At 40.6% G+C, this 24,512-nt stretch overlaps 1 protein-coding gene across 5 annotated transcripts in view; it reads right to left on the reverse strand.

Annotated features, from left to right (window-relative positions):
* The window catches only part of NUP153 (nucleoporin 153), a 76,828-nt gene that overhangs the window by 7,284 nt on the left and 45,032 nt on the right, over window positions 1-24,512 (reverse strand). For 3 of the 5 annotated variants that reach the window (XM_078055724.1, XM_078055721.1, XM_078055722.1), the window contains 9 exons: window positions 20,981-21,118; window positions 20,116-20,214; window positions 19,027-19,117; window positions 13,685-13,810; window positions 10,728-11,345; window positions 7,795-7,989; window positions 3,808-4,692; window positions 1,144-1,485; window positions 221-493 (listed from right to left, as the gene is read on the reverse strand). In XM_078055724.1, coding sequence (XP_077911850.1) covers window positions 221-493; window positions 1,144-1,485; window positions 3,808-4,692; window positions 7,795-7,989; window positions 10,728-11,345; window positions 13,685-13,810; window positions 19,027-19,117; window positions 20,116-20,214; window positions 20,981-21,118 — 2,767 coding nt within the window. The remainder of the gene's footprint in view (window positions 1-220; window positions 494-1,143; window positions 1,486-3,807; window positions 4,693-7,794; window positions 7,990-10,727; window positions 11,346-13,684; window positions 13,811-19,026; window positions 19,118-20,115; window positions 20,215-20,980; window positions 21,119-24,512) is intronic. The other 2 variants (XM_078055725.1, XM_078055723.1) reach the window with 2 other exon arrangements.

Raw genomic sequence — 24,512 nt, forward strand, 5'->3', positions numbered from 1 at the left:
CTGCTTCTCCCTCTCCCTCTGCCGCTCCCCCTGCTTGTGTGCGCGCTCTCTCTCTCAAATATACAAAATCTTAAAGAAATAATAAAATAAAAAATAAAGAAGACATAGGCATGGTTTTAAAATTCAGAAACATGCTATCTGCAGACAAGCAGACGCTAGGTACAGACACCAGGCGACCTGCAGACAAGCAGACCCTGGGTACAGAGCAGGGCACACTCACCGGAACTCGGAGCTGCCGCGGAGCCAAACGCAGACTGCCTGGGCTGCGGTCCGAACGCAGGAGGCTGGCTGCTGCTTGACACAGTCCCAAAGGTAGGCGGTGCAGGCTGAGAAGCCGCAGAAAACAGCGCTGCTGCCGAGGACAGAGCTCCAAAGCCCGGGGGATTAGGCTGGCTGGCACCTTGACTCTGTCCAAATGTCGGAGTTTGGTTAACCCCAAATGCTGGACTGGCAGATGGTGCTGAAGGCCCAGTGCCAAATACAAAGGAGGATCCTAGAAGCCCAGAGAAACACTGATGTCACTTAATAGCTACCATGAGATAATCCTCAAGAAACATCTATAAACTCAGCAGCAAACTTCAAGCTTCTTTTCGGACACTTACCTTGCTGAACAGATCCCATCAAGGCAAGGTCTGAATATTAAGAATATAATTCTCTCCATTATTTAGTGAAACCATATAGAATTCACATCAACAAAATGGTCTATTAGCAAGAGTCCCCACCTTCGCAGTGAGATTTTTTCAGGTAGAGGGACTGATCTAAGAAGACACGTGATCTCTCATCAGATGATCTACCATACAGCAGAGACCAGCTAGTGTTGTCCTCATGTACATGCTACGTACTGGGGACGCGTGTCAAATGAAACACTCCCCAGTTTCTGGTTAACAACCTAACATCTCAAAAAGAACACTTGGAAAAACTAAAGATGACACTGAGACTAGAGAAATTCCTCCCAAGAGTTAATTATATTAAACCGAACCCAATATACACGATTCCACGCACTGAACGGTTACAACACCCTGGGTAAAGCCGGCCTAGTGGCGCCGGGCCGTTCTCTGGTCACCTGCTACGTCACCTGCAGAGAGAGGACAGACTTCCAGCCCGTCCAGCTAGCACACGCACGCTTTTCCTTTGTCACCGTACCTGCAGAGCTGGATGTGGTCGTAGCTCCAAAGCTGAAGCCGGAGGCCGCGGTGCTGTTGCTGCCGGCTCCCGGCCCAAAGACGAATGGGGTGACGGCCGCGCTCGACGTGGTCGCTGGTTTGCTCTCTGGAGAAAACAGCAAAGACTGAGGCGCGCCCGATTCGGCCGAGTTCCCGAAGGCAGAGCTGGCCCCGGGGTTGCTGGCCTGTCCGAACACAAAGGCGGGCCCGGGCGCGCTGGAGGCGGCGGGGCTTCGGAACACGGCCCCCGCGGCGGCCGGCGCGCTGCCCGTGGGAGCGCCGCTGCTCAGGAAGGCGAACGCCGGCTTCGCTGCCCCTGGATCTGCAGACACGAACGACGGGACACACAAGACCTCTGAGCGCAAGCAACCACACAGCACTCTCTGCTACGCTGCAGTCTAGTCATGCGTGAGAACACAGAATCCTCACGTCTTGTTAAATACATTCATTCAGCACACGGACGTGTTCTATCACATTTTGATGTGAGCCAATATATCCGTCTTTTCTTTTATGGCATCTTAGATCAGGCAACTTTCAGCATTCAGATTAATAAGAATAAAAAGTATCCCTCAATCCCACACATCAAACTGGAGCTACGTCTGGATAACTGTTCAGATAGCGGGAGACCGCTCGCCTCTCGAGTTTGCAGCCGACGTCAGCAGGGTCCTAGTCCCCCCGACTGCATCACTGGCTGCCCAGTGCAGCCTCCACGCACTCATGTGCAACTCCACGCTTAGGACATGGTAAATTTCCACATCCATGTGCATCTGTTCCCTCTACAGTTACTGTTCCTAGACTGTTGAATTACCGTGGCTTCGCAGTTCAGTCTGACGTTAGCGGAGCAAACCTGTTTGTGCGCCTGCCCCTCCCTGCAAAACTGCTGGGGCATTTGCCCTTCCAGGTGCATTTTAAAATGAGCTTAGCTTGTCACACCCCACAAAAGTTCCTCTCGAAACGGAAACGGAGGCTTCCAGCTCTGGAAGGCATCAGTCACAGGACAAAAGGCCCGGCCCCGGGAAGACCGTCTGCAGGGCCGTCCTGGCGCCATGCAGGGACAGAGGGAGCGACCCCGGTAGCAGGCCCAGCGGGTCACATGCAGCCGCGCGATCGCTACGCTGCACGCCTGAAACTAGTGATGGGTGTGTCAACCACACTCAACTAGACACAAACCCGAGACGATGCTGGGGGCGCTGGGAGGGAGAACACGCTCACTCAGGAACAGGTATGAAAGAGGTCATTTGTCCAGCTATTTCTTGCTGATTTAGAGGAAAGCTACTGGTTTTTATACGGTGAGCCTGAAACCACCCACCTTCCTGAAGACACTTTTTTTTTTTTTTTAACCATCCCAATGTCGTCTCAGTTCCAATACTGTCTCTAGACAGGCTGCTCGCGGTCTGGTATGGGCATGAGTTTGATTTACAGAAAGTGGAGCACGCTGGCTCACTTTCAAGTTGGTTAACGGGAGGTTAAGAGTGTCTGTTTCAATGGAAAGAGTATAGTGATACCATGATTACATTTGATTAGACCCAAACTTATTTTTTATTCCTTTCCAAATCGTATATAATTTAGTATTTATTTTCTTATTTGGAGGGTGTTTTGAATGTCCAGACAACGGACAAAAAAACATCCACTGAATTCCATTCTTTTTTTTTTTTTCAGGTTAATTTTTCATTTCGTGTTTCCAATGTATTATTTTGAAGTATTCATGGGTGTTCTATTTGTTTGCCTGTCTGAAAACATCTCTATTTTGAATTCAGCTGGATATAAAATTGTAGGATCAAGACCATTTTCACTTTGAGGACACTGCTCTACTGTTTCAAGCACAAATTCAAAGTCTGATGGCAACCAGCTTTCTCTCTCTGAAAGCATTCAGGATTTTGGCTTTGGTGTCCTAAAATCTCACTGGTCTTTGCCAGTGAGTAGGCCATTTCCATTTTTAAGGCCAGGGTCTTTCTCTGCACGTCGGAAATGGTCTTCTGTCACCACTCTGACATTTCGTCCATCCTGCTCTCATCTGCTACGCGCCCCTCCTGCGATGGCACTCGTGAGCTAGCAGGACTCCGTCTCCCTGCACTTTTGCACCGGGCTCTGGGAAATCCCAGTTCACCAATCTATGTTTTTTCTGCTCCTCAACCCACATAATGATTTTATTTCACCAACCACATTTTTAAGTTTTTTAAATGCTTTCATTTTTCCTTCAGGATATTAGTTTTCATAATTGCCTCTGTTTCAGGGACTAGTTATATTTGTTGTCTATGCTCCTTAAATGCCTGATGATGACTGGTTAGCTCTACTTGTGAATGAAGGCCTGTACATAAAGACTGAGTTAGAAAATATTTCATGAGCTTACGAAGGCAGGCCTATTCTGAATAGTATGCCAATTCCAATTGTAAGAGCTCAAACAGAAGGGAGAAGCATGGACAGATGTGCAACCCTGTGGGCTTGCCATCAGAGCTGTAGAAAACACCGTCACCTCACGGGGGTTTGGAGCAGTGAAAACTGAAAATCCTATGTCCTTTCCAGAGAGTTGTTACAGGTCTCTCTCAACTCTGTTCAGTGTAAACCATTCCCTGACCTGCTGCATTTGTCCACAGATCGGAGACGCCTTGTTTAAAAAAAAAAAAAAAAAAGTTTTAATACTTACCAGCCGTAGTATTGGTTGGAGTTCCAAACGTGAAAGTGGCTTTTGTTGGCTGTTCCGATTCCTTCTCAGATGGTTTTGCCATACTGAAACTAAAGGTGGACTTTGAAGAACTCTCATCTTTGGTTTGCTCTGAATTTCCAAAGGAAAACACTGATTGACACTTTGGCTCTTCATTGTCAGCTTTCTTCCCAAACACTAGAGAAGTAGAAGTGACCGGCTCTTGCTGTTTCTCTTCTGTCCTTCCCAACACAAACAATGAGGCAGATGGCAGAGGGGCGGGTTCTATGCTGCCAAAAGTGAATCCTCCTTTGGCGGCAGGCATTTCTTCTTTTTTGGCTTCTGACGTCTTACATGTGAAAGGAGCCACTGAAACACTCTTGGTTTCTAGGGCTCCAAAGCTGAAGCTGCTCTTGTTCTCAGAGGTCACTGCGGTGTTAGTAGCAGCAGGTGTGGGGTTAATAACACCGGTACCAAAGCTGAAGCCTGCAGATGAAGATTTAGGTAGTTCCTCTTTCTTCTCTTGCTGCCCAAGATTAGACACCCCAAACTGAAATGGAGCTAACGAAGCTGTAGTACTTAAACCCGAAGGAAGTCCAAACTTAAAATCATTATCATTCTTACTGTCTTTTTTAGCTTCTTCAGGTTTAGACTCAGACGAAACTCCAAATTTAAAATCTCCTATTGGTTTAGGAAATTTAAAGCCTTCACTCATGGAGTTTGGAGACTCAGAATCTGAAGACACTCCTATTTTGAAGCCTCCCTGATCTCCAAACTTAAAATTTCCAGTGCTCGTTAAAGTCTGAGAAGGCCCCGAAGAGGATGATGGGATACCAAATTTGAAGGATGAGGCTGCGGGGTTCGAAGACGAGGAAGATGTGCCAAAGCCTTCAAAACATAAAAGACACCATACAAAGACACTGAATTAATGTTATCCTCTCAAACAAAATGTACCCCTGAAGAACAAAGAGACAAAGGAATAACTCTGGAGGGGCGCCTGGGTGGCTCAGTCGGTGAAGCATCTACCTTCTTGGCTCAGATCATGATCCCGGGGTCCTGGGATCAAGCCCTGCATCAGGCTCCCTGATCAACAGGGAGCCTGCTTCTCCCTCTCCCTGCCGCGCCCCCTGCTTGTGCTCTCTCTCTCTCTCTAAGTAAATAAAACCTAAAAAGGAATAACTCTGGAAAGCCTACTTTGAAGAGCGTTAGCCACGTCCGTGACCGTGAAGTAGCAGCCCAGCGTTCGGCAGGAGCACTCCACCTCACTCCTTCCAACTACCCTCACATGCCGTTTTCGGTCCGTGACACTGGCAGAGATCAAGCAAACCTCATAAAGCAGTGTTGGTGAGGAGTCTAGGACTAACAGATACTTTATACATGACACATAGGTGTGTAAATTAGCACACAATTTGTGGAAGGCAACTGTCAGTATTTACTAAAAATCACAAACACATGTATCCTTTGACCCAGCAATTCTACAGCTAAGTCTTTTTTTTTTTTTTAATTTTTTTAATTTAATTTTATTTTTTTTTAAAGAAAAGCAGATGGCCACAGGTAGTCATTTGGATGCATCTGGAGTCTTGCAAGTTTGACTACCCTCCGTTCTCCTACGAATGGACCTTGAGAGTTTGTCTGGAGGTTCTAGCAGGGGAGCGCAGCTACTCGTACACCCCTGACCAGAGAAGGGCCCTCCTCTGCCTGGGAAGGTCGTCCTCTTCGACCAGAGCACGCAGCTTTGGGAGGGACATACGTGGAGCCGTGAGCAAGGAAGGGGACACCCGCCTGGCCAGCCAGATCAGGGTAATCTGCCCTGGTGACCAGTGGGGTGAAGAGAGGTCGCAGCCAGATCGCCCTCACACCCTAAGTCTTTATTTTACTGTAAAGTAAAATAAAATAAAAAAACTTTATTTTAAAGATAAACTCACAGACAAGCAAAATGCCATATGCAATCCCAGGCAGCTGTAAACGAAGAACAAAGATGTGTCCAAGCTAGCCACGGTAAAATCAAGGGGGCAAAAAGGCAGTAGGATATACAACATTTTCTAATAAAATAGAGGGAAACAAGAATATACAAATAAGAGTATATTTGCTTATCATGTTCATAAAAGAAGCTCTATTCTAAGTTCTAAGAAACTAACCACAGTTCTTCCCTCTGGTGGAGGAAGAAGGATGGAAAATGAACCAATGGGGACAAGAGATAGACTTTTCACTATGAATCCTGTCATAATTAGAGTTTGAAATCTTGTGAATAAAGTTCATTATCAAACACTAAAAAAAAAATCTTTAGCATCAAAGTACCAGAAGAACTGTGTGAGCAGAAGCAGTACTTAAAAAGACAAACAATACTATGTTGACAAGATCAAAGTCTTGGTTTCATAATGCTTTTCTGTAGCTGAGTAAACTAGAAATGAACAGGCATCACTGGAGTGCTGAGATATTTATCCTTTACCCTGCTTACCCACATATAAAGACAAATGACAGCCATGCTTTAAAAGCCCTCTTACCTTCAAATTTCCCCCCTTTAATGATGACCCATTCCTTTCTTTCCCTAAGAAACGTAACTGAAAAATTATCAGAATCGCAGGAGCAAGCAGTATTCCGCATGGTCTGTAAATACCTTAAGTGATATTAGACAGAAAGCTAAAACTGAAGGGGCTAAAGACAATGATTAACTCATTATCACCTCTGCCTCAAAGGCTCAGATTTGAAGGTATGGTGATTGTAGCACAACAGGGAGAGAACACGGAAAAAGGATCACAAGGTTAACAGCTACACAACGACCTCAAGTGGACTGGAAAGTAGTGATCTAAGACACCCAAATGCAGTGTTTGGGGTTTTATTTATTTATTTATTTAATCTATTTGAGAGAGAGACCGAGCACGAGCACCTGGAGGGGCAGAGAGGCAGAGAGAGAGAGAGACGGAGGGAGGGAGAATCTCAAGCAAACTCCATGTTGAGTGCGGAGCCCAACATGGGGCTAGATCTCACCACCCTGAGCGAAACCAAGCGTCACTCAACCGACTGAGCCACCCAGGCACCCCAAATGCAGTGTTTTTCAAACCAGTTGTGTCCCTTTAGCCATGTAATTAATTTAGTGGGTTGCAACCCGCATTTTTCTTCTAAAATGAAAAAGAACAGAAATAGGGTAACTTAAACATACTAAAGTATTGGTTTGTGATACTTTTTGTTCAATCATATAGACAAATACCCTGTGCATGTGATAGGTCACAATGCAAAAGTTTACTGATTGGTTTCCAGTCAAAAGAGTCTGAAAGCCACTAGTCTAAGACATGGTTACAAGCTGATAAAGCTCGGCATTCTTTCTTTAGTGCCCTCATGGTCTCACCTTTGAGACCTCCTCCCTTACCGATTAAAATCTTTCTCACCTCTCCCTGACTGTTCCTTCAGATCTAAAATTTCTGCTCTTTCCCAGCTTGATCAACCTTTTGACTGAAATGTTCCTCATATGAAATACTAAGTCATAAAGGACTATGAAGACTTGAAAAATCTGGCCTCCAGCGACAGTTTAGCAAAAATTGTTTTTAGAGATTCTTCCTTTGTATTTACGAAACAAAATTATTAAGAGAGTTCTTTTTCTGGGACATTCTCTGGGAAAGCAAAGCCCAAATCTAGCTTACTTACAATAAGGTTCTCAGGGCGTAATTTCCCAGTCAGATTAAGAGTCAGGAAATTCATCTAGATGCCAAACGTTTGTTAACAGTTAGAAACAAGTATCTGCAACTCTCTCAGACTCAACACAAGATAGAATAGTCCCTTGCCAGCTGCAGGAAGAAAAAAAAAAAAACACCTCACTGCTGACCAGGAAATCACCCATCTTTACAGTAACTCAGATGTGAGCTAACAGTGTCCAGAACGAGATCTCATTTTACGTGAATTTTCAATAGAGAACGAACAATTTAAAAACTGAAGCTGTTTGCGAATATTTCACTTTAAAATGGCAGTACGAGGAGGCGCTGCCCGATGCCTTACCTTTAAACTCAGATTCCGTGCCTGGCTTGGCGCTTTCGCACGCCACACATTTGGTAGCATCTGCTTTATTCTGTACCAGGCACACGTCACAGTCCCAGCTGCCCTCGGGTTTCTTGAACTTGTCTAACCCCAGGCAGCTTCCAGAAGACAGAGAGGCGGGGACAGTGCTGCTACCTGAGGCAGGTACCGAACTTCCTAAAAAACAGCAAGGAAAACACATACAAATTCTAATTCACATTATGTCAATATCTTAAGGCATCACTAAGTCTAAACGTTCAATTAGTGTTTCCTATTAAGACAGATAAAGTGCCAGAAATATCAACTTTACACTGTTAAAAACAGTATAGACAGCTCAGATTTCTTTTAATCTTACAAACAAGCAGCTCACACTCACCTTGCCTAGTGATGAGCTCTCTCTTAACCCGAAGTTTGAATAATCATGGTTTAAAAAAAAAAAAACACATGCTCAGAAATCAGAGACTAAAAGACTAAAATGTTCTTAAGAATCTTTATCAAATCTCTTCAAACAGGACAGCATTTTAAAATCCAAGATATAAATTGTAGGCAATATCCTAACACATAAAATACATAGCCACAGACCACGTTAATTGCAAGATTTCAAAGCCCAGCTCTGCCTTTGAAATGATCATTTTTGCACAAAAGTTCATGGCAGTGGTTAACAGACATTTATTAAGTACCATAATATACCATGGTTCTAAGGACGTAAAGATGAATAAAATGCTGCTTAACTTCTAGAAGTGCTAACGGTCTAAAAAGGGGAAAGTAAAACATAAATGCATAGTCGCACCATCACCAAGATGGAAAGTGATAAATGAGAATAGAATGAAGAGCTGACCGTGGGGCAGGAGAAGAACGGATTCACAGAGGTGCCATTTAAATCTGCCAAGTTTGTGGGGAGCAGAGGGGGCACGGGAAGGACGGCTCCACGAAGCCGTCACGAAGTGTGTGACGAGGGGAGCCATTCATTCCGGCATCCCCACCCGTTGTCCACCTGTCGCCTCTCCCAGCCACCTGGTGTCTGTTCTACCGTTAGGTTCTCCTCCATCTTGCCAAGAAAACTGCTCCCCGAGGCTCCATCTTCGGTCCACTGTCCTCACAAGTCTCACCACCAACAAAACCGCTTCCTCTGCGCTTTCCTCCCCAGCCGGCCAGCGTGGCTACATGCCTCCTCCTCCCTCACATGTTCTCCTAGCGGTGTCGTTCCCTCTTTCTGAGCCTCCTACTGCTACCCCGTGTCAAGCGGCCCTCGGCCCTTGCTGGATTAAGTCTTCTTCCTGAGACCTCCGCTCTTGTTCCCCGAAGTCCATTCTTCTAAGAAACAACCAGTGCCACATAGTTTTGGGTTTTCCTCTCTGGTTCCTCCTGTACAAGATTAATTGTTCCAAAGTTTCATTCCTGCCACTCCCTGAAGTTAACAGAGCTCAGTTTTAGGCCATCTCCTCTATTCCCACGACTCCCTCACTTTACGTCACCACTCCTCCCATGCCTTATTTGAAAACTATAGCCTACTGATGCCCAAATTTGTATTTCCAGCCCAGAGCGCCCATTATAGGATATCCAAAGGCCTCGCATGTATGTGTCAACTTCCCAGCTTCAAATCCACAGGGCGTCAACTGTACATTATTCAACATCCTGATTTGACTCCATTAGTATCCGTAGCCATTACCTTTGCCCACAGTACTACTGATACAATTTCCTCATGTGTCCTCTCGTCTCCCTTCAACTTTTGCTGTCTTCAAATCTACCCTCCAAAAAGCCACCAAGCAATTTGTCAAACATACAAATTGTACTGTATCACTCCTCTGCTTAAAATGATGGTTCATCATTGACAGGATGAAGTCGGATTTATTTAATAAACGTATGAGCTTCCTTTATGTGTGGCTAACAATTTACTTCCTAACTTTTCTTCTCCTAATCAACTCAGAATTAATTCTAGTTTCTTGTACGATCAAAAACTTGCCTTTTTTGGGGGTGGGTGGGCGGAGGAGGAATGCCAGATGGAAAAAGAAAAGTTATTTCAGAATGAAGATTCTGAAATCTTATTCTTGTGGAGATGTCCAGTAAGAACTAGGAATATGGCTCACCCCTTGTGTTCAGACATAGAGTATACACTAACAAATCAAGAACTTTCCGTTGCAGACCTAAAACTACATATCCATGAATAATGCAATAAAAAAGGAAGTATAATTCCCAGGGTACTCATAAAAGGTTTTATTTAGCACCCATGTTACCATATATCTATACCAAATAATTCTGTAATATTATTACAAAAACAGCAAAGAGTCATTTCCAGTTGTGAATCTCAGTAACTTTTTCAAATTTGAACAGAGAAACAGGAAAAACTCAAACCTGACTCCATTTTTCTCACTGCCAGATTAGAATTTTTCCATTAATGATTCAGTAATTTACTATCATGGCAGTATCTCCGGCAGAGAGCGCATAGGCATCACCGTTAATATTCGGCCACAGCCTTTTCATAAAGCGGTATTGTCTACCCCTTAGTGAAACCTTTTCTGGAAATGACCATGTGCCATCCTCATTTCTAAGAGGAAAAGAGACGAAGTGGTATTTCGTTCTGGAGAACAGTTTGAGAAAGACTGTCCCTTCTAAGATCTTTCAGCATCTGTAGTAGTCAACTTTGAAAACGATCATGAAGAGCAAGAAGTTTCTGATAAAAATGTATGTAAAGAAAGAGGTACAAGTATATATTGGCTGTTTAATGCACTGCCTCAGGTAACCTGGAGATCCAGTCCCAGGCAAGTCATTTTACCTCAAGACGGCTTAGAAAAATTAAGATGTATGAGGAAATGCTCATCCTGCCACATTACATTGAGGTGGTTCTTAGTAGACAATAAATTTAAATGTCCTACTAAAATAATGAACAAAATTTTCCCAAAGAGCCATACACGTACCTGGTTTCTCAGACACACAGGACACACATTTACTGTCTTCTCCATTATTAAAAACACAGCACACTGGACACTCCCAAGATCCCACGGGCCTTTTAAACTGATCTGCAAACCCTAAGGCGGCCGTGGTCACAGTGCAGGTGGCAGATGAAGCAGCCACAGTCACAGCGCTCTCTGAAGCTGCAGGCAACGTAAGGACTCGCTTAACACCAGTCCCAGGCTTCGGGGTTTCACAAGCCACGCATTTTACCGCCTCGGGTTTATTCTGCACTAAGCAGGTATCACAATCCCAAGTGCCTACTGCTGGTTTAAATTTGTCTCCGAAACCTGTCCCTGACGCGGGAAGAGTTGATTTGTCACTTTTACTTGGTACTCCAATTCCAGTTTGTTTAGCAGTCTCTTTTGGTGGCAGTTTTGTTGCTTGACAGGCTATGCACTTGCTGTCTGTAACTTTGTTCTGGAGTAGACAAGTATCACACTGCCACGATGGTCTGGCTTTTAAACTTTCCCCAAACCCGATGCCACTAGAAGAAAAGCTACTTATTGCTGGTCTTGTATAAACAACTGGGCTTGTGGTAGTAGGCTGAGCAGCAAGAGAATCTGCCTTTGGTGACGTGAAACCTATAATGAGGGAAAGAGGAGAGTGTAAGCAAAAAAAAAGTAAGGAAAGCTTTCTAATCAGAACATGAACTGATATGCTATTACTGGGAGAACACATACTTACACACATTTATGCAGTTACTAAAATCCAATGTGGACTACTTAAAAATAGAGTTTTGGGTTTTTTTTACCTAAGCAATATTTATTAATCACATAATTAATAAGTGACACTTTGGTCCTAGTTAAAATTCTACAAAAGAGGTTTTGTTTATAGTACATTACCGTCTTCCTCTAGGAATTTCTACTTACTGTAATTCAACCACTATCTAATTTGAGGCTTTAACTGGTAGTAATTTACCGACATACACCACTGTCATCAGTGTTTGCCACACTCTGCCTCGCCGCAACCCCAATGTACAGTATATTCATAGCCTTCCTCCCTCAACTATTTTTGCTTTCAGGTGTTCCCTTGGCTAAGCCAAATGTCTTCAACATCTATAATCTTTCAATTTTGTCCAGTTATAATCCACTATTGTGGTATCCTCTACTTTCAGTAAAAATCAGCAGAGCTGCATAGGTATGCATATTGGACAGATATCCCTCCCAAAGTATAGTGGAGTTGTAAGGACTGGTTTTAATTATACAAAGCACATACAGAACTTTAAAATGGTAATGGTTCAATGAGAAATATGATGAAAAATTCCAACAGAGATGAACCAAACCATCTGGTAAGGCCTAGAAATACAGAAAGGAAGACCCAGTCTACCCTAGTGGAGGATGAGCTCATGCTACTCAAAGATGCCCATGGAACATTACCAAACCCTAATTCAAACAAATTGCCTCAAGTAGTTCTCCAATATAATCACAGAACCTTTCACATTATAAATAAACCTTTTTTGTAACCACTAAAGGTATACTTAAGACAATTAAGGTATTCACACAGAATCATGGAGTAACAGGAGTTGAAAAAAGTCTCTGTACTACCAAAACTGCTGTCATTGAATTCAATCGATTCACTCCAACTTTACTCATGGGAATGACCTTCCAATCCTTTACTTTGGACCAATTAACCTTTGTTTTACATATACGAACAAACTCAGTGACCTGTTTTTCCAGCTTTTAACACAAAAGGAAAATAAAATTGGAGGGTAAGAAGATACAGAAGACTGTATTTAGAGATTTTCTAGGGCTACAATTAATCCAACCTCGAGCTAGTTTTAGCAAAGGCAAAACCCACATACTTCAGTTACTCCCACTGGTCTAAAATGTACTATCTTTTTAATGATTAATTTGAGTCACTAAGTTTGGTGCAATTTTAACAGTAACCATCTTAAGGTGTTACAGATTTCTTTTCCTTCCCCTTTCGCAGGTTTTCCTAATTTTCCTCAAAAGAACATAGGACTCCTCCAAATTCTTGCTATTTAAAGAAAACTGAACGGGAGGAGGCCTGGGCATCATGAATGCAGAGTACAACTTAAATGAAGATCGACTGTAGGAATACGATGCCTCTGTACGACTCAGTTAATTCTAGCCCAGGCGCTCTGGAGCTCTGTCCCAAGTGTGCCAAATCGTCTAAGTTACTGGGACTCCTGGAGGCAGTATACTCATCTCTAAAATGAGAAAGCCAGACCAAAGAAACCTAATCCTCCTAAATCTTGTTGTAGAAGCCAACCTTATCTGGAAATTCTTACTCAATTAGACATGAACATGTCTATCTGCTCAATAAATCTAAATTCTCTCTGAGCAACCATATCACCTTATAAACACTTTACATTCCTATAGCAGACCTCACAATCGCAGTTGTAGCTGTCCTGATTTTCAAACTGAAAACTTACTATTTGTGTACTTCTAGTCACTGCCTTCAAGTTATTTCTATGAGCTCTCAAACCTTGTTTCAAGCGAGCACTGTCCCTTGCATATACCTATGTTAGAATCAGCAAATGTTTTCTTTCTTTCATTGCCCAGTTCTTTCTGAGAACAAAGCAGTTCAACATTCTCATAGAGAAAGATATGTCCAAGTATATCATCAGGTTTATTTACATTTTTTTCCCCCCAAATTGGCCTGTCTCTACTAAAAAGCAATTCATTTTCTCCTTCTACACTTTCCTCTTTTTCTCCTGCTATACTTGCCTCTTAAGAGATTTCGTATTAGGACAGTCCTTGAATTCCAAAGAAGGAGAGTTTCTAAGATATTTACTCCAAAAGAATTACATCTGACAATGTCTATTTTCAAGTCAATTCCCTATCAAACTAGCCATAATTTTTTAAAAACCTAAAGTATACCACAGACGATATTAAAATAGGACCACGAATTTGTAATTAAGATTTTAGAGTATTTTCAAAGGCAGCTGTTATCTTACCGGGGCTTTTGAGAACATCTAGGACACTTCCTTCTTTCAGGGTTTTTGCAGGTCTAAAAGGGCCCTCACAATCTTCATCTGGCTTCTTCTTACAGCTTGTACTATTCACTGCACTGATATCTTGAGCTGCAATTTTTTTTAATTGTAAAAGACATTATGCCAAGAAAAATCATTGGATGGAGTTAAATGTATTAAAAGATCTTTCAAAGCCAATTTGGACCAACGTCTAAAATATCATGAAAAAGTCACTGTAATTCAAAGATAATGAACAAATTTACTTAAAAGTACAGGGTTAACCATTATAAGAAAGTAGAGATACTATTTCCCATTCTGTACACTGTACATTTTTCTCCCCCAAAAGGGCAAAAAGTATAAACTATAATTGTTACCCAATGAATTAACTGGTAATTAAGAAAATCAAACTGAAACACTAGAGAGGAGATGGCAACTGAAGCTCACAAACTGCATGAAATGTGTTTCTGATTACACAACAATTTACAATATTGATCAAAAAAACCTTAACAATAAATTCCCAACTGAGCCAGTTACTTCATTTCTAGAAATTCATCCTATGATTGAAAGTATCCCTCAGTTTTCAGATGCCTGGGTGGCTCAGTTGGTTAAGCGGCTGCCTTCAGCTCAGGTCATGATCCCAGGGTCCTGGGATCGAGTCCCACATTGGGCTCCTGGCTCCGCGGGGAGTCTGCTTCTCCCTCTGCCTCTTCCCTCTGCTCATGCTCTCGCTCTCTCTCTCAAATAAATAAAATCTTAAAAAAAAAAAAAGAAAAGGAAGTATCCTTCAGTTTTCATACTGAAAACCTGGATGACAGATGCTCACTAAGGGACTGACAACATCAATCACAGAATCCATGCTGTGCAGCCACAAAAATCATCCCTAAATGCACAGTTACAGGTAAAGACTTTAGACTAAGTCCAGAAGATTTTGAATAATACATCAAAAGAGTAATGGTGGCTGCTAGTGATGACTGACTTTTATTTATTACTTCTTCTTTTTAGGTTTCCTAAACTTTCCAAGATAAACATATCCTTATACTTAAAATAAGAAATCTGTATTTTCAGTATGATAACAGCTGTGTGGGTCCATTTCTAAACAAGAAGGTTTTTACAGATGAAGTAAATTCAATACAACCTAATAGGTGTGTTTCTGTGCATGGGAGAGGAAGGCGGAATGAGAGAAAGGGAAATAAAATTGGTCATAAAATGCTAAGCATTGGGGCACCTGGGTGGCTCAGTGGTTAAGAGTCTGCCTTCGGCTCAGGTCATGATCCCAGAGTCCTGGGATCAAGCCCTGCCATCAGGCTCCCTGCTCCTCGGGAAGCCTGCTTCTCCCTCTCCCACTGCCCCTGCTTGTGTTCCCTCTCTCGCTATGTCTCTGTCAAATAAGTAAATAAAATCTTTAAAAAAAAAATAAAATAAAATGCTAAGCATTGAAGCTGGGTAAAGAGTACATGGGAATTCAGTCTACTACTTCTGAAAATGTTTGAAATTTTCCATAATAAAATATAAATAACCAGGTTTTTCTGGAGTGTTTGCCAATTTAAAAGGAGTGGGTCAAGTAGTTTCAAAAACTCCTATCTAGCCCCACACCTCATGTCATAAACAAAAATTAACCCAAAATGGATCAACGATCTAAAATGTGAGAACTGGGGCGTCTGGGTGGCTCAGTCGTTAAGCGTCTGCCTTCAGCTCAGGTCATTATCCCAGGGTCCTGGGATCGAGCCCCGCATCGGGCTCCCTGCTCAGTGGGAAGCCTGCTTCTCCCTCTCCCACTCCCCCCTGCTGTGTTCCCTCTCTCGCTGTGTCTCTGTCCAATAAATAAATAAAATCTTTAAAAAAATTTTTAAAAAAAGTAAAACGTGAGAACTAAAACCATAAAACTCTTAGAAAACCGAGGAGGTATATTTTCATGACCATGGATTTGGCAATGAATTCTTAGATATGACATCAAAAGCGTAAGCGAAGAAAAAAATTGAACACTACCACATTAAAAACCTTTGTGAATCTAAGGACATTATCAAAAAAGCAAAGACACTCTACTGAATGGGAGAAATTATCTGCAAATCATGTATCTGATAAGGATCTAGTATCCAGACTATATAAAAATGCTTACATCTCAGCAACAGAAAGATAAACCAACTTAAAAATGGGCAAAGGACTTGAATAGACATTTCTCCCAAGAAGATAAAGGACCAAGAAGCACATGAAAATATGCTTGACACCATTAGTCATTAGAGAAATGCGAACCAAAACCACAACGGAAGGATCACTTCATACCCACTAAGATGGCTATAAACAAAAAATGAAAAACAAGCATGGTGAGAATGTGGAGAAATCAGAATCCTCATACACTGCTAGTGGGAGTGTGAAAGGAGTCAGAGGCTGAGAAAAACAGCTTTGTGGTTCCTCAAAAAATTACACATAGAACTACCATTTGACCATTTCTAGGTATATATCCCAGAGCACTGAAACTAGTATTCGAACAAATACATGTACATGAATATTCATACCAGCACTATGCACAACAGCAAAAAGCTGCAAACAGCCCAAATGTCCGTCAATGGATGAACAGAAAAACGACCGCATATCCATACAATGGAATATCATTCAGCCATAAAAAGAGTGAAGTACTGAGGCACCTAGCTGGCTCAGTCGGTAGAGCACGGGACTCTTAAACTCAAGATCATGAGTTTAAGCCCCATGCTGGGCATGGAGCCTACTTAAAATAAAAACAAATAGTAAATTTTTAAAGAATAAATAAAGAAAAAAAAGGGAGTGAAGTACTGATACATACTGTAACATGCACGAACCTTGAAAACAGAAGTAAAAGAAGCTAGATACAAAAAGTCACATTGTATGATTCCAGAATAGGTACATGCACAGAAACAAAACACTGACTGGTGGTTGCCAGGACCTGGGAGAGGAGAAATGCGGAAGGACTGTTTAGCAGGGACTCGTCTCCTCTGCAGGAAGGGGGACAGAACTGTTCTGGAACTAAACAGACTGCGGCGGCTGTACAGCACAGTGAGCACTAAACACCACGGAGTGTGTTCCCTTTGAAATGATTTGTTTTGCCTTACATCAATTTCATCTCGGTAACAAAAATATACAAGAAACAAAACACTGTGCCCACCTCTTATAATAACTGTGTCAAAACAAAACATGTGGGACACCTGGGTGGCTCAGTCGGTGAAGCGTCTGCCTTTGGCTCAGGTCCTGATCCCAGGGTCCTGGGTCGAGCCACGCATCGGGCTCCCTGCTCAGAGGGGAACCTGCTTCTTTCTCTCCTCCCTACTTGTGCTCTCTGCCGCTCTCTCTCTCTCTCTCAAATAAATAAATAAAATCTTTAAAAAAAAAAAAAGCAAAATAAAACATACTTGTAGCACTTTGTCATGGTCTACCTCCTTTAGAATCAAAACTGAGGGGTGCCTGGGTGGCTCAGTCATTAAGCATCTGCCTTCGGCTCAGGTCATGATCCCAGGGTCCTGGGATCAAGCCCCGCATCGGGCTCTCTGCTCAGCGGGAAGCCTGCTTCTCCCTCTCCCACTCCTCCTGCTTGTGTTCCCTCTCTTTCTGTGTCTCTCTCTGTCAAATAAATAAAAATCTTTAAAAAAAAAAAAAGAATCAAAACTGACATGCTTTTAGTAACTTAAGGTAAATTTTAAAGATACCCTGCGGGTGTACTCAAATTGATGGAAAAAGAAGATAATGGAAAAATTAGCTCCTGCCACCAAGTAATCAATCATGACTTACACATTTTCAATCAGCTTCTTAACGACAGAAGTGGTGAGAATCTTACACATTTTCAATCAGCTTCTTAACGACAGAAGTGGTGAGAATCATTCTCACAATTCTATGTATGCCACTCCTAAAAAATGCCTTAAAAATCTGGATAATATCCACAGATGTGATGAACACAAAAGTTGTTTTAACAAATTACTGCTCATCCAGTTACCATTAGTAATGCATTAATAAAAACTGGGAAGGATTTTCATGCCTTTCTTCATAACCAGGCATGAAAATGGTAATTGGCAGAAGTTTATTCCTCTATGAATTCATAGTAACATTAAAGAAAAAAATCTTGTGATAAAAAGTACACCTGAAACGTGCTTGTTACTTCTTTCTCTTACATAAGGCTGTTTTAATCAATAACAAACAGGACCACAAACATACCAAATTCTTATTTTGTGCCACTCTCATAGTCTATGCTCTTATCTTCTGGCTCAACCAAAGCTAGAACATCTAGGTTCTATGTCCTAGCTCTTTGGTTTTTGTTGTTATTTTTTACTCTATCCTTTGAGGGAGGTTCTAGCTTTTTTTTTGGTGGGGGGGGGGGTTGTGGTTTGTTTGTTTTTTTAATTCCAACACTGATAAAAAAAAAAAAAACACAAAACTGAGATAGTCAAACACTTCTGGATAGGGCAAAAGAACTTAACTGATATCTCAGCCTATAAAACCCCACTCCCACCCACACCCCCCACCTCAATGGACATTGCTGTCAACCCATGATACCCAGGTCACCCCATTTAAAATCACTCAATGTCTTCCTACTACATTCAGATTAAAATCCAATTCTTTAGTGCAACATTCAAGAATTTTTAGAATTTAAAGCTACTCTTTATCTTCATGACAAATTACCTACAGATTTCAAAGAATATCATGCTTTTTTCTCTAATTCCTATACCCTTGCATTTGCTGTTTATCTTTTGAGTAAAATGCCCTTGCTCAAAAATCCTTGACCTGAGTAACTTAGCCCAGATGATTCTCCACTTCCTAAACAGCAAACACTTGAAAGAAAACCACCACTATCAGAACAAAATGCTAGGATTTCATTATCTGATGACTCATTTCTTTCCCTCAATTACACCCATTCCTTGAGTTCAGAAATTATGTATCACTATCGGCAGAGGCCCTTACACATAAAAATGTTTGTGAACTGAACACTAAACCTAGAGATGGAGTGCACTGCAATTATAACTTCACCTCAAGAACAATGTAGACAACCCTTCAATTTCTTATGAGATTTCATTTATAATAAACTGTCACCTTATTTTAATTAAACAAAGACGACGGATGTATGTGCTGCCATGACTATCCTTGTCATAATCAAATTGTAACACTTCCATTTAGTGAGCTAAGTATTTCTGAGAACACAGACTAAAAATACTGTCAAGGGTTGATATTAGCTCCTATTTGCTTTTTAGAGCTAATTTCATTCAAATAAGAGCATTTACAAGAATTGCTAAAGATTAAAGAATGTGAAATACTAATCTAATGTAATGCAACTATTTTTATGTGAAAACTTGTGAGAAATCTTCACTTACCTGAACTACTACTTGTAGTTGGCTCTGAAATACTACTACAGCCAGGAAGTTCTGCTGTTTTGGCAACAGGCACACTGAATGTAAATCCAATCTGCAAAGAAAAAAAATGTATCCTTTAAGAGTCTATTTAGTTTTAAATGAATATCAAATAGCTTTTTCCTATTCCAAGTAAAAAAAAAAAAATACACTGAATTTCATGTATTCCAGGTTTTCACATTTTATAATCTCTAAAATTGATGCTTCTTAGAATGAATGGTATGTCCTATCAAACAGCATTTTACATTTCTTAGGCACTTTTTCATTCAAAGCAGTACATAAAATAATTACGTGCTCCTAAAGCTCATTTCTGGATTTCTAAATACCACTTTCTAATAAAAAGTATGAGACTTTATGGACAACGGGCAGGTTTCAGGCATGCAGGAGGGAAATTACAAAATGATCTGGAATATCCATCTGTGACAGACAACAAGAGCACAGTGAAAAAGAGAAGGCAACATGTAAAATTGATATACATGCCAAAGATGCATGGGATAACTTTAACATTAACCTTATTCTCCCCAAAATATTTAACTATAAAGAAACAAATACATTCTCTGAGGCATAAAAACCCAACACGTCTCCAGATTAAAGGCAATTCAGGAAACATGTTAACCAAATGCAATGCCATTTAGTTGATTAGGTCTTGATCTTAACTGGATGTAGGCCCAAGAGAAACAAAATAGTAATTAAAGGACAGTCTAGGGCAATGGGGAAATCTGAATATGGCCTACATTATTATTATATCATGTTAAATTTCACGGATATGATAACTGTACTGCAGGTATGCAGAGGAATGTCCTTTTTCTTAGGGGACATATGGATGTAAGGGTATCAAGAGATTTGTATCTTAACTTTCAAATGGTCATGAGAAAATATATATGCTTATATGTATATATAGGTAGTGGAAAATAAACAGGTGTTCACTCATTCAAGTTTTCTGTACACTGAAATTTTTTTAAGTTGAAAGAAAAACAATGCTATTTCTTACCACCAATGACATCTTGGTTTTGATAAAAAATAAATCTGAAACATTCCTTGCTTGCTACTTACAGATGATGGAGGTAGTACATCTGCCTCAGTAGATTTTACAATCGGAGATGAAAATCGAAACATGGGGCTGCCAGTGCTGTTTGGAGAGGTCATTTGTACCTGGTTTTCCAAATTATTACAATATTAAAAACTTTTTAGAGAAAGAAATTGACAATAAAACGGACCTTAATTTAAGCAAATTAATCATTTCAAAGAAGCCAAACACAATTTCCTTTTAGATTTAAAAATCACTTGTTAAGGGGCACCTGGCTGGCTCAGTCAGTTGAGCATGTGACACCTGATCTTGGGGTTCTAAGTCCAGGCCCACGTTGGGCATAGAGATTACTTAAAAATAAAATCTTTAAAAAATAAATAAATAAAAATAAAGATCAACTGCTAAATTGTAAACTTCTGAAAAATAAACTGTAAACTGCCATAAAATCTGGCTTCTCCTTGGGAGAGGAGTATACTCTATCTCAGAGGTGAGTATCTGTCTAAAGGAGAAACATACCATCTATAAGAATACATTCAGAAAAAGTAAAAGCCAGGGTGAAAGCATAAAACAGGAGCAGTTAATCCTACCCGAGAAATAAAAACAATAACCCCATTCTCACCCAAAAAAAAGCATCTTAATCAGAAACAATGTTTGGAAACAAACTTACAATCATCAGTCTCTAAGGCACTGAATCAGAATTAAAGAGCACTCCATTATAACGTACCCCTTTATAATGTACATTTAAAAAAGGAAAACACCGTTTCCATTTTTTCTCTTCTTTTTCTGAGTTATTAATTCCCACAGTGGGAACTTATCACTGCTTTCAACAGAGTATTAGATTTTTTTAAATAAAGAACAAAAATCACCTCTATTTGTACAATGGTTCTGTACCTTGTTTGTTAATGATTGCGAAGGACTAATGGGTGATGGAGAGGACGTTGTGATCACAGAGGAACTAAAATTGAAGGTAGGCAGTGAAGAACTGGTGATGGGTAGAGAGATTTTCGGCAATACTGGTACTTCCATTTCCTAAAACACAACATGTTTCATAATGATAGATATCATCTTTCATGTCACTGTTCTATCCCTACTTATTTTCAGGAAGAACTGCTACAGTTACAGGTAAACTAAGGATAGGGCAAAGGTAACACCATACTGTGTTAACAGTGTGGGCTCTTGAATCAAAAGAATTGAAAAGATCTGAAACCCAGCTTTGTCACCAGACACAGTGGCTTTGTGAACCTAACTGCCCTCAGTACCAGTTTCTTAATGGCTGAAAATAAGAAAAAAAAAAAAGCACACCATAGTTGTAGTATTAATATAAAACACAAAGTTATATATGGGCTCGGCATATAGAGCAAGCATTTAATAAATACCAGTACTGGTGAGTTTGGTGAAACACCTTGGTTTTTTTATTCCAATATAGCAAAGACCACCCCAAGTCTCAACCCAGGTTAAGGGCAAACAAAGAGAGTTCCACTTCTACTAATGGAATAGTTTGTTATCTGACCAATGACCTGACAGATAACAATTATAAACTCTGAACAGAAGAGAAAGAAACAACCATCTGAAAACACTGGAGAGCAACCAGAAGTAAGCAGGAACTATAGAGATAAAAAACGCTTGGAAGAAGAGAGGGGCACTGAGTGAGTTTCCTGTACTCTGTGAGTTGGTGCCCCTGCTAGTTGAAATTCTGAGAGAAAACAGCAAATCTGTTCACGGAGGAATCAGAGGACGGACTAAGTGACCACAGCAGCTAGAAAATGAGGGGGAAATGCAGGAATGAGGAGCATATAAATCTGCACATAAACTGTCCAAATTTCTAGCAGACTTAGTGTAAGCTGCTCCCGTGTAAGGCAAACAAGCAGCCAACTTAGACTGAAGAGCTCCAGATGCCGCCCACCACAAGTGGGAGAGAGTGTCAGGTAAGTTCCCTGCCAGCTAAAACTATCTGAGTATTTCAAATGGATGTCGTTCATGGTACATCAAAAACACCTCTGTTAAAGTCAAGCCCTCTCCCCAAAGGAAAAATAAAGATGCTTTCAGATAAAAGAAAACTAAGACTATTTGTTGCCATAAAACCTGCTCTACAAGTTCTTCAGGGTGAAGGGGGATATGACACCAAATGGAACTCAAGTTTCTGGAAGAAATGAGCAATATATGAGCAAACACAAAAAACGTTCATTCCTCTTAATTTCTTAAAAATACATACAACTTATAAAGCGAAAATTATATGCTGTGGGTTTATAGCCTATCTTATTTTAATACAAATGACAAGTATAATCTAAAATACCAAGGAAGAGGGGAGGTAAATCAAACTACAAAGTTGCAAGATTCTTCAATTTTACAGGAAGTGGTACAATATGAACACAAAGTAGAATGTGAAACTTAAGGACACATACCATAATCCCAAGAGGAACCACTAAGTAACATGAAGAGGTGGAGATAAAGACCAAAGTAATTAAAACGTAGTTCTAACAAATATTCAATTAACCAAAAGAATACAGCTTTCAAAAGGAACAAAAGAAACAAAAAACAAATGGGAAAACCAGAAAACAAGAGGAAAATGTAAATAATTACATTAATTATAAATATTCCAATTAAAAAGCAAAAAACAGATAAAAGGCAAGATTCACCCATATATAATCTACAAGAAACTCACTTAAAAAGATACAGGTTAAAAGCCAATGGATGGGAAAAGATACAACCTGCAATTCGTACGCCTAAAAAGGTTTATTCTACTAACAGAGTGGCGGGCTATAGAAATACCAGATATAGATTTAAGACAAAGAATACTTCCAGAGACTTTTTTAAAAGAAGAACATTTAGTAATACTAAAAGAGGCAACTGAGGAACCATGATGTGAAAGGCATATGCTTTAATGAGGGCTTTAAAATATGTAAAGCAAAAACTGACATAAGGGGAAAAGACAAGTTCACCAAACGAAAGTGGACAATTTTAACTCCTATCTCTCAACAACTTAATAGACTACACAGACACACCCCACACCCTGAAAAAACATTCAGCAAAGACAAAGAAGATCTAAGAAATACTATCAGTCATCTGACACCTTATATAACACTATACCCGAAAACCGTAAAATACAGGCTTCAAGATTCATCAGGCAGACCATATGCTGGGCTACAAAACAAGTCTCAATACATTTCAAAACATTAATATCACAACTAAACACAGTTCTAAATAATCCACGGATCATATAAGAAATCAAAAAGGAAATCAGAAAGATACATAAAACACTACTATAAATCTTATAGAAGAAAACATAGAATTACTTTGCGGCCTGGGGATAGACAAAGGTTTCTTACGACAGAAAGAACAGTAAAAATAACTGAAAACAAATGGGGTACCTGGTTGGCTCAGTGGGAAGAGCATGGGACTCTTGATCTTGGGGTTGTAAGTTCAAGCCCCACACTGGAGGTAGAGGTTACTTAAAAATAAAATCTTTAAAAAATAAAATAATTTTTTAAAAAAGATAAATTCAGGGGTGCCTGGGTGGCTCAGATGGTTAAGCATCTGCCTCTGGCTCAGTTCATGATCCCAGGGTCCTGGGATTGAGCCCCGTATCTGGCTCCCTGCTCAGTGGGGAGCCTGCTTCTCCCTCTCCCTCTGCCATTCCCTCTGCTTGTGCTCTCTGGCTCTATCTCGCTGTTAAATAAATAAATAAAATATTTAAAAAAAAAAAAAGGTAAATTCAGACTTCATATAGAACATCTGCTGATCAAAAGATGCTGTTAAAAAAATGAATATGCAAGCCAGACTGGGAGAAAATACTTTTTTTTTTTTTAAAGATTTATTTATTTATTTGAGAGAGTGAGAATGAGAGAGCAAGAGAGAGAGAACATGAGAGGGGGGAGGGTCAGAGGGAGAAGCAGGCTCCCCACCGAGCAGGGAGCCTGATGCGGGACTCGATCCCAGGATCCTGGGATCATGACCTGAGCCGAAGGCAGTCGCCCAACCAACTGAGCCACCCAGGCGCTCCTGGAGAAAATAGTTGTAAGACATGTATCTGACAAAGTACTTGGATCCAAAATTTATAAAGAACCCAATTTTTATTTATTTTTGAAAACCCAATTTTTAAAAGGGTGAAAGACTTGAAGGATACCTCAAAAAGGAGGTAATACGCACACAGCCCATAAGCACATAATCAAGAACACAACATTATTGTTATCAGGGAAATGCAAATTAAAATTACAATGAAATAGCACCATATACAAAGCAGAATGGATAAAATTAAAAAGATGACAACTGTTAATAAGAATGAAGAGTGAAAGAAATGCTCATACACTGCTGATGAGTGTAAAATACTACATTCATTTTGGAAAATAGCTTGGCAGTTTCCTTTCAAGTTAAACACATATGGGGGGGGCCTGGCTGGCTCAGTCGAAAAAGCATGCAACTCTTG

The sequence above is a fragment of the Halichoerus grypus genome, chromosome 9, assembly GCF_964656455.1.
Source record: "Halichoerus grypus chromosome 9, mHalGry1.hap1.1, whole genome shotgun sequence".
Lineage (NCBI taxonomy): Eukaryota > Metazoa > Chordata > Mammalia > Carnivora > Phocidae > Halichoerus > Halichoerus grypus.